An 11,055-nucleotide genomic window follows, 5' to 3' on the forward strand; every position below is an offset into this window, starting at 1 on the left:
GTGGTCTTATAATTTTTATTATGAAATTTTTTTAGCAACAGTCCTTTGCTTCTAAAGTATAAAAAGAACCAGGTATTTAAGATATGACCATAAACAACTGTGTATTTGAGTTCAGGAATTGCCACCGTTAAGAAAAATGAGATGTTGGCTACATGCAGAGGCACATGTATTGGTAACTGTAACAATGGAGAAGCTGTTAATGCTATCATAAGAATTATCAAAGTCATGTTTTATAAGTCCTTTAAAAAGAGTCCAATACACATAGCAGTCATTTTTATTAGATACTGATCACTGACATCAGTACAGGGGCAGAGAAATTATCCACACAATTCACACACAGTCCATACATCTAGACTTTAACATTAGGCTTTCAGTCTGCATTTATTTCATTACTTCAAACATATATACTATAGTGGGTATTTGTTTCCAACGTTTTCAAGTACATCTTTGTATACATATACGCATATATATATCACTCTTAAATATATATTTCCAAATATAAATAATTTCACATCAAGCCAAACAGGATAAAAACATGTAAACATATGCACCTCATTTTGGTCAAGTAAAACAGAACCACAAAGCAACCACAAGTTAACAAGTGCACTTGAAAGAGAAGGGAAGAAACAGACATGTAAACAAACACAGACAGCAGCTGCAAGGCCCTGTAAGGGTCCATTTTTTTTTTTAAGGCTATATAGCAAAAGCTCATAATTCAGTTAAAGACTTTTGTCACCTTGTCACATTTACTCTTAAGGGACTTCACAATGAGAAACTGTAAACACTAGACTAGAAGTGATTGAATCCTGTTGGGAAAACACCACAAGTCATCAGCTGACAGAAATATTAATTCCACCAAACAATACTTTTAAGATTTCTTGTTATTTTGCAACACAGAGAAACATCACAATCCTAGTGAGAAGAAATGGGAAATAGAGAAGAAAACAGCAATACTGCATAAAGATTGCCACAACAGCCTTTGAAAGCAATAGGTTTGTCATTCAGTAAAGGGAAATAAGCAACAGCAGACAACAGAGCCTTAGCAGACTAGACCACATGCCACAGCATGATACTACAGATTCAAATTGAAATATTCTTCCAGCTGGTACTGAAGAAAGAGCCAGCGGTCATCAGTGAAGGAAAAACTGCCTCTCAGGCAAAGCAACTTCTTAAGCAACTGATTGGCAAGGCGAAGTACAGAAAGCTCCTTTTTACGGCTTTTAAACAGCACTTTTCCCTCTCGCAAGTGCACGGGCTCCAAAACTTGATGCCAGTATGCGTTTGATGGTCCACCACCATCTGGCCTCGGAAAATGCTCAAACCAGCCCTCGGGATATTCATGCTTGTAAAAACAGAATTCTCCAAATGGGCAGTGACCTAGGCCTCCAGCAAAATACCTGCAGGCTTTGTGGCTCATTCCCTCCTTATATTGCCGAACAAGTTTCTCCTTCTCCTCTTCCTCTTCCACCCAGAACTCACTAGGAATGACAAAGCCAGAGGAGACCCTGCACTGTGGGCAGGACTTACTGATCCTGTTCTCAAACTGTGTGGCACTTCTCCACCTGCGGATACACCTAAGACAGAAGGTGTGGTTGCAGCTGAAAAGGATGCCAAAGCGGCGTTCTCTGGGGTCGGCTTTCTCATAGACAACCTCCATGCAGATGCCACACACTTTGTCCATGCTGCGCTGCACAGCAAAGGAGAGCTCCATATCTCTCTCATGGGCTTCAATGCAGGCCCTTCTATGCACTTCCCGCTGGGCCGCATCCCAAGGGTGCAAGGCCTGCTCCCCGCACATGTCGCACATTTCTCCATGGGGGTATGCACAGCGCTCCCCACGGAGGCATTCTCCCCGGGCAGCAAAGCGGCAAAGCGGCAGCAGCATCCCCCTGCCCATAACCATGTGCTCTCTGTCAATTGGCGGGCTCCTCCTAGCCCTGTGCTCTCTCTCAATTGCCGGGCTCGGCAGAGGAGCCTGGGGGCTCGGCAGAGGAGCCTGGGGGCTCGGCAGAGGAGCCTGGGGGCTCGGCAGAGGAGCCTGGGGGCTCGGCAGAGGAGCCTGGGGGCTCGGCAGAGGAGCCTGCGGGCTCGGCAGAGGAGCCTGGCGTCTCGGCAGAGGAGCCTGGCGTCTCGGCAGAGGAGCCCGGGGTCTCGGCAGAGGAGCCTCGGGACCATGCGGGGGGACCATGCGACCTCGGTAGGGCTGTCCAGGAACAAACTCAATTGCCCCCTCCCAGCCTTCCGCACCCGCTCCTCCCGTAGCAGCTGCTGCTAGGCCTGCATTGTCAATCTCTGCTTCAGTGAAGCCCCTTTCAGCAGCTGAGCCAATGCCTGCACTGTCAATCTCAGCTTCAGGGAAGCCCCTTTCAGCAGCTGAGCCAATGAGAGGCAAAAAGCTGAAGGATGCAGTAGGGGGGGCTTCCGCCACTTCCTGAGTCGGGGGCTCCCACTCAGTGGCCATCTTGGGCCCTCTATCTGCAGAGGCCCGAGGCTGAGAATCTTGGCCCCCCCTAGCTTTCCGCCGCCCAGAGAAGTCATGAGAATAGCGACAGTTATCGCCCTCCTTGCACTGCCCATGCAGATAATACCTGCAGAGGATTTGCTTTGTCCAGTTGCCGCTGTTGCGCTCAGAACGAGACCAGGCTCCGCCCCCTTCGGCTGGAGCCAGCCGAGAACTCGCCGTGCGACGGTTTTCAAGCACAGGAACCACAAGAAAGGGTGCCAGGCCCGATGCCTGTTGCACAGAGGCTGAACTAACCACCGCAGAGGCTCCAGAAGCCTCAAACTCGGGAAGGGGGGGGAAAGACACACCCTCCCCCCCCTCAGCACCTGCCTCGGCACCTGCGGCCGCGTGGGGCCTCCTGGGAGCTGCAGACTCTTCCATCGGTGCTACGCGTCCCTTAAACTGTCCAAAAAACGTTTAATATTATATCTTTTTTGAGTTTGAATCGGCGGAGCTCGAGCTGGACCGATCGGCGGATTCCCGGGCGGAAGTGCACCAATTTTTGTCTTCCCACTAGAAACCGACCCCCTGAGAACTTTAGTTCCTACCTGCTTGCAGGCAGACGGACACTTCCTGTTGAGACACCACTTTCGGTGTTAAAGCGGAAGTTGCTTCCGCCATGTTTGTCTCGCACTTTACCGGCTTGCGGAGCCGTGGTCGGTCGTTCCTAATGCAACTCTGAAGCCCCCAGACCCCGTTTCCACGTTGTCTCCCCTCAAGGTTGACGTTTTAATCACTCCCGGTTTCGATCGTACACATTGTATTTCATTGTTTTCTTTTTGTGTAAGAAAACGCTATCGTCCTTGCCGTTGCAGTCTGCGGCTCTTGGAGTTTTTTAAAACATGTCACGCATAAATATTACAAATTAACCCCCCGTTTACTCTGCCTTTTGTCTATGGGCGACGAATTTTTAAAATCCCGTATTGTCTCTGCCGAGGCGTTTCGGGTTTGGCGCATGCAGAAACGACAGGATTTCTTGGGGTCTCTGCCCTGGAAGGGTTAATATGGGGTACGTTAATGAGAAGGGAGCCCTCGGACCTGAAGCTGTTCAGCGCCTTTCAAATGCCTGTCTTGTTGCTTCCCCCGCGCCCCCCACGAACAGTGTAGAAGCCGGGGCTTTGACCAGCATTTACAGTAGCTTAATAAAGGTCGGAGAGTGACCCAGGTTTTAACTTTTCTCTGTTGATTGGACTCACGGAGACCCTTTGTTTGCCGCCTGTCTTTGCATCCTGTGCTGAGCCTTTTGAAATACCAGCCTAAAGCGCCTCGTTTCCATTTCCATACTGAGGTTTTTTGTTTGTTTTTTTTTCGTTTTGTATATATATTCTATTTGGCTAATAATTTGTATATGTATTGCTAAAACGCTAAGTGTACTTACCATGCTACATACTGACTTTTATAATGTCGTTTTATGATGTTTTTTTTTTTTTGTAATAATCATGCTTTCTTCCTTTCCCTACTGACTATTTGAATTTACAATGTTTCAAATATTTAACTTACTACTCTTTTTTTCTAAAAGTAGAATTTTGTTTGAGGGAATCCTATAGCCTAAGTATAAAGAAACTTTATATCTATGATATAATCATCCAAATCAAACTGTAAGTCCCAACTAAACAAAACCGACAAAACAAAACAAAGCAAGGAACAATATCATCAAACAAGAAAAGTAATAAAACCAGGGAAATGAAGCAAAATAAACATGAAATAGGGAGACTAGAATAAGCAAAAAGATTCTTGTGTAACTTACTTAGAAAAACAAAAAAGATTCAGATCTCCACTATCACATATTTTAAAAAACCTGGCACTAATTAATAACAAACCTTAAGGCCAGGAAATGTTTTTAGTGCCAATAATTTATAACAAACTTAGGAAAAATCAGATGACATTTAGGTAAAAGATATAAGCATGAAACTTTCAACTTTTCATTAAATGGCTATATATCTAGAAGCATCCATTAGTAAAAAAGAACAGACACAGAAATAAAGATCCATTAATTAAGTGGCTTATGTGATTAAGAAAATTCCAAAATGATGTATTTTAAAAATTTTACTCTGAAATGAACATAAAGTTTTGAAAGGCTTGTGTTGTTTTAAAGCTCTTACTTATACATCAGGGCAAAGACATAAAATATGTTGGAGTCAGAAAATAGTAAGTTCATTAACAGGTAAAAATTGATAATTATGTATAGAAAAGCCATTTGTTTATCCACATATTTAGCAAATATCTACACAGAAATTCAATAAAGAAAAAATTATATATCATGTATACAGACATAAATGATCCTTAAATATTTAAAGTGGATGGCATTTATGGTAACTAAGGTTGTTTGTCTTGTGTGATCAACTCAAAATCACTTTTACTTAGATATAAGGGCTCCTCCATGATCAATATTTAATATTTTTAAAGATAAACTTCTTGATTGATAATCATTCCCTACTTTTCCATCATGAATGAAGGAACCCTTGGTTGTTATGTCCTTTTCTCCTTTGCATAGTCATTATGATTTTTCATTTGGATAATAGCTTCCCCAAAATCAGATACATTTGAATTGCCTAGAATACACTTTCTCTTTAGACTTCAAACTATATTAGTTAATAGGGACTCTTAACAGCCCAGTGAATTTTTAAATATAAAAAGGCTTACTGTATAGGTGTTAGCCTTATAGACCAAACTACCAACAATTCACAAACCTAAGAATATTGAGTATTTATAGATCCCACACTTATTTGTTTAGCAGTGATTTATCCTAAACACTACATATAAGTTACATCGAACCTATTTTTATATGCCATCAGAAATATCTGTGAACAGTTTATAAGTGTGCATTTCAGTTCACTAGCCTCCTTTGGCTGCTAAAGAATTAAAATGTGACTTAAGTTGATCAGGATCTCTCTTTTAATTTTTAGATTATAATTATAATTCAGACAACCACTTCAAACTAATACCCACTATATTAAACAGTTAAGTTCAGTGTTGACATTGAACACACTGCCTCCTCAAACTTTAAGTAACTGAGAAATAAGCAAAACATTTCCTAATGTTCTCAAGGCTTTGCTGCTAGGGCTGAATGATACGAGCTTTTTAGTCCCCACCTGTTTGGCTCTCAACACCGTGTATGCCGTGCCCTCTACTGCATAATGACGATACATGTAACAGTGCTATTTAAAATATCATATTAGAAATTAAAGTCACAATCTAAAAGTCTTTAAAGTGACTGTAAATACTGGTTATGGTACCTTGAGAGAAATAAACAGCTATTTTATATATTGGACGAGTTACTGCATACAGAATACTTTCTCTAACCGCCTGAATCCATATTTCTTTCATTCACTTCTTTTATCATTATCCACTTTCTTTCTTTACATTACTTCTTTTAGCATGGATGTGTTCACACAGTCTCTGAAAACATACCTCTGATTATTTCTTCAGTTATGTGGTTCAGCAGAACTGTCTTTTCTCAGCCAAATCCAGAAGACCATCAGAGGATGAGCCTCAATGATGGGTGTCCTGAATGTCCAGCCATAGAATATCCAAGTGGAGCAAGGAATAGCACAGCCCTGAACCAGGCTGTGTGAAGAACTGTGTTGCCAGGGAACAGACTGACAAGGGCAAAGGTGGAGGTTGAGGGGAGTGCACAGGAGAGGGAAAATGTAGACAGCTTGACAGATAGCTCCAGACACTGAAGACTGGACTGTGGGGCTGTATAGAAAAAGCAGCTGGTCCCAGGTCTTTCTTTCTAAGGCTCAGAGCTGCTGATCCCACCCCCACACATTCAACATGTCCACAGTTAAAAAGAAACAATAGTCTCAAAGCAACTTCTTTCACAATACTGCTGTGCTGCCCAAGTACTATTTCAAGGTACTGGAGGGGCAGCTGAGGACAGGGATTAAACGTCTAGTTGAGCTTTATGGTTTTCACTTCTCCCACTAGTTATCTGACATCTTTGTGTCACAAGTGCTAATTTTACACTTTTACCATGTTTGATCAGCAAAAGAGTATTAACAGTGAAGATTGAAACTGAACCAGGCATAGTGGTGCATGGCTAGAATCATAGTACTAAGGGGTGCAAATGATAGGAGTCCCAGAGGTTTCAGGCCAGCCTGAAAAAAGAAAATAAAAGCAAATAATGACTGCTTGACAACTGTTCTGTAAGTATTAAATTTATTTCATGTATAAAAATAAAATGATTTGAGCAATATTGGTGCCTAGAGCCAATGTTTCAGAAATTTACGTATATTTTCTAGTTTAGACTCCTACAAAGAATCTTCTGTCTAGTCTTTATCCTTGTCAGTTCCCATTTACCACTAGATCATGCAGCAGTTATACATGGCAGATTTCCTGAAAGTTTCGAAGACATGGACTATTGTCTTATATCTACATAAAAGTTTACTTTTATGTTGAAAATTTAAAAGCCAGTTGTATGTAATTCTAGTCCAAAAGGTCAGATACAGGCATCTTTCTACATGAAGGAGGGCATTTGTCTCTCTGTTATTATGAGGGTCATGGGATTATGGTTGGAATCTGAATGGGAATTCATGGGTGGCTATATCTTGTTTATGACGACCCTGAGTGAATAATTGGATAAAAACAAGATCACTTCTCAATTTTTATTACCTAAATCTTTTGTGTGTGTGTGTGTGTGTGTGTGTGTGTGTGTGTGTGTGTGTGTACCACGTGTATGTTAAAGGATAGCTTCTGTTATCTACCTTCAGCTTCTACTCCATTTGAGAAAAGATCAATTTGTTGTCTCTTCTTGTGTGTGCTAGACTCAGGGGGAAGTGTCCTGTCTCTGCTTTCCATCTAACCATAGGAGCACGGTGATTCAAACAGGTGCCCATCATGCTGGACTTTAAATAAAATTTTGTGAACTTGAACTCAGGTTCTCATACTTATATAAGTTAAGGGCTTTATCCACCGAGCCAGATCTCCAGCCTTCAAAGGGTCTTTTAATTTATTATGTACCTAGAACAGGATTAAAAAATACTGTAGCCACTTACTTATAAGCTCAGCGAAGTCACATTCACTATAATAACAAGTGCACTGAACTGTACATAGTATGATCGGGATTGAGAATTTCATTAAAATTTTTGGAGGTATGTTAATGCAGGCTTCAGCATAAGGGTTAGGATGAAAAGGTGCTCATAAGAAAGTAAGGCACATGTAGGAAAAAACGTTTATGTGGGATTCTCAGAGAATAGTTGCTTGGGCTGTTCTACACATGTCAAATTAATCTTCATTTACATGTTGTTGTGGTCATCTTGATGTCTTATACACCTGTAAAATATCATCAAAATTCAGTTTAAAAGATCAAGTTCTGTGAGGCTAATATTTCCCACTACAACAGTGGTAGAAATTGACAAATTCATGGTGAAAGTGTGAAGAATCTAGAACATATCAAACATGACTGCAATAAGTTTAAAAATCAAAGAGAGTTAACTAAAAACCACATATGAGTAAACAAGGGAGTCACAAAGAAAATCATGAAGTACTTTCAGTCGCATGGGTAGTAAAAGATATAGGATTGCCACAGATATGCACATTTGTACGGAAGAAGGAAATTATCTACATAAAGTAGAAAAAGACAAATGAAAGAGAGAGTTCTGGGGAGGATGTCAAAGTATAATATCAGCACCTTTTTGTAACCTCACTACACTGAAAGCTGAGGCTAGAGAGTAATGAGTTTGAGGTAGCAGGTTCTAGGACACAACTGTGCCACATAGTGAGACTTTCTTTTCAGCATAACAATTTTTTAAGTAAAGAAGTAAAGATGAAGCCCAAATTCTTTCTTCCATTTTGAAAGAGGTTCTGAGGAACTCTTTCAAACACATAAATTGTGTTGGGACCAAGGAGTAAAAGCATAATATTTATTTGATATTTGAGGTCTTGAATGTGGACTGCACCTCATCTTATAAAGCTGAAGTTTCCTTTTATAGTTTCCACATTTCTTCCCCCATGCAAAAGTTTTAGGCAGTTGTTATAAAGAAATCAGAGACTGGTGAGCAACTGTGAGTTTTCTGGTCTGAAATGTGAGGACTTGCACTGATACATGTAATCATTAGAGGGCACACATGTACTTGATGGGTTAGCAAAGGAAATGAAAGCTTCAAAAAGTCTAATGCATTCTTACTACCATATGAAAACACTGCTCCCATCAATCCAGCCTTTGGGAATTACATATGAGGAAATCTGTAGGACATTGGGTCTGAAACATGTCTCATATTTTAAATGGATTGAAATCATTCTGAACATATTCTTAATCCAGTCTAAAATTGAGATTGAAAGCGAACAAAATGTAAAAGAAAAATAAATTCCACATGGGAAACTAATGACTTTATATTTAAATCACAGACAGGTGTATAAAATTCACAAATCAGAAATACGATTTGATTAACAATGAAATTTTATTCATCTAAATTTGTGCCAGAAATCAGCTGCTTTAAGGGAATGACAGACCCAGAGATACACCAAGTGCTCTTCAAATACATGGTGCATTTGAGAAGGGAATTTTTGAGACAGCATCTCACTCTGTAGCCTTTTGGTATTCTGAGACTCACTGTTAGACTCAGACTTCCAACCCACAATGATCCTCCTACCCCATTATTCTCCATGCTATAAAAGCCATAAACCACCATGCCTGACTTGTGATTATTCCTGGTGCAGCCACTTAATTCAGCTAATCACAAAACAAAAGAGGAAACATTACTAGAAAGAAATATAAGAAGGAAATCAAAATAAATAGGAACTAAAAGTAACAAGAACAACAACAAAAACATGAGAAGGAGAACAGGCATAAAGTGGTTTCTTACTGCAATTAGAAAAACCAACACAGGAAAAATGTGACCACTCATCTAAAAGTCAAGAATAAAAATGAGGGGCTGAGGAGATGGCTTAATGACTAAGAGCACTGGCCGCTCTTCCAGATAAACCAGGAAAGATTCCCAGAAACCACATAGCAGATTACAACTCCTGTCCCAGGGAATATGCTCTCTTGTGGCTACCTACCCTGGGCACTGTAATCATATGGTGTGCAGACATACATTCAGGGAAAACACCCATACACATAAAAATACATTTTTAAAAATGAAAACTGTTCTATAAAACCATGCATATCTTAGAATGGAACCAGGAACAACTAGGCTATTAAATATGGAAGTATATCTGAGATAAAAATCTCAAATTATCCAAAGCATGTAACAAGTGAGAGGATGTTAATATAGTTCCAGGTGGTAGAAAGGAATAGTTGTAGTTAAATACCATAAAAAGAAAATCCAAGGACCTGAATAGTTCATAACCAATTTATTATGCTATAAAGAACAACTTACAGAAATATACTCAGAATTGAAGTAAATCAATAAAAAATTCACCGATGAACAAATATGTAGTAATAAAAAGACTATTTTAAGTTTTATGAATGCAGATACAGATATGTGTGGCATCTCTCTGGATGGAATGAAACAAAAGTGAAGCCAATAAACTATATGCTCACAAAAGTAAAATTCAAGCTGGACAGTGGTGGTACATGCCTTTAATCCCAGCACTCAGGAGGCAGAGGCAGGAGGATCTCTGTGAGTTCGAGGCCAGCCTGGTCTATAGAGTGAGTTCCAGGACAGGCTCCAAAACTTCAGAGAGAAACCCTGTATTGAAAAACTTACAAGTCCAAAAAAAAGGTAAATTTAAAAAAGTGGGATAGAAAGAGGGGAGGAACAGAATGAGAAAAGTTCTGTCATGTTTGAAAAGATGAGACAGAATAGGACATCTTTATAGTGGTTTAAGGTAATGAGGCACCATGTGTATTTTCATTCGTTAATATAAATGATCATGGTAATATATTCAAAACGAAATGTAAAACAGTAAGTTCTCAGAGATTCTACACTTTGTCAAGTTAATAAGTATTCATGGTAAAACTTTTAGGATACTGGTAAGTGAACATAATTTTTTTCATCATCTAAAACTATTTCTTACATTTACTGAAATTTTGGGAAGTACATGTTGTTTTGATCTAAACAAATATATGGATAATTCTAGAAACTCTGAGAGCTTTAGGACCTACTATCTCAATATTCTCTTGCTACACACAGCAGTAAGACACTGGGATTGAAGGCATAACCACCTTGCAGGAGGCAAGAATCAGACAGAGACCTTATCTGAGTACTAGCAATAATCCCAAGGCGAATTTCCCTTAACATCAGAATTAAAATAATTATCAATAGTGAGTTTAATTCAGGACTATGTGGGCCTGAATGCTGTTATTTTGATTCATTATGCATGTTAAAGTACTTCCTTCAAAGCTGTTTTATATTGTTCAAGGGATACTTTGTTATTGATAAGAGAAATGAGGAAATAGATTTCTCAGTTTTAAGAACGGTAAATTTGTAAAGAAGTATTATATTGTTTCTTGTATTTTAAAAGGACTAAGCAATATTGGACTTGTAAGTCATTAACAAATTTGTTAAATGCACCTCTTTGAAGGAGGATGTTCACAAAGATTGTGTGGGATATCAAGACTCTATCATACCTGATGGAAAAGCCCCACATTGTTTCTCCATTTCAAA

The 11,055-nt window shown here is 39.7% G+C and overlaps 1 protein-coding gene across 1 annotated transcript; it reads right to left on the minus strand.

Moving 5' to 3' along the window:
• Positions 1 to 258: 258 nt before the first annotated feature.
• On the minus strand, positions 259 to 2,984 carry Mkrn3 (makorin ring finger protein 3). Its single transcript, XM_028858666.2, has one exon. It carries the CDS (start codon positions 2,882 to 2,884, stop codon positions 1,073 to 1,075), a length of 1,812 nt encoding a protein of 603 aa, XP_028714499.1. The 5' UTR covers positions 2,885 to 2,984; the 3' UTR covers positions 259 to 1,072.
• Between the last annotated feature and the right edge of the window lie 8,071 nt (positions 2,985 to 11,055).

This window comes from Peromyscus leucopus, chromosome 1 (genome assembly GCF_004664715.2).
Source record: "Peromyscus leucopus breed LL Stock chromosome 1, UCI_PerLeu_2.1, whole genome shotgun sequence".
NCBI classification, from domain to species: domain Eukaryota; kingdom Metazoa; phylum Chordata; class Mammalia; order Rodentia; family Cricetidae; genus Peromyscus; species Peromyscus leucopus.

Excerpts from the sequence above, each read along its gene's own strand:
- Mkrn3 (XM_028858666.2), bottom strand. The coding sequence starts at position 2,884 with ATGGAAGAGTCTGCAGCTCCCAGGAGGCCCCACGCGGCCGCAGGTGCC.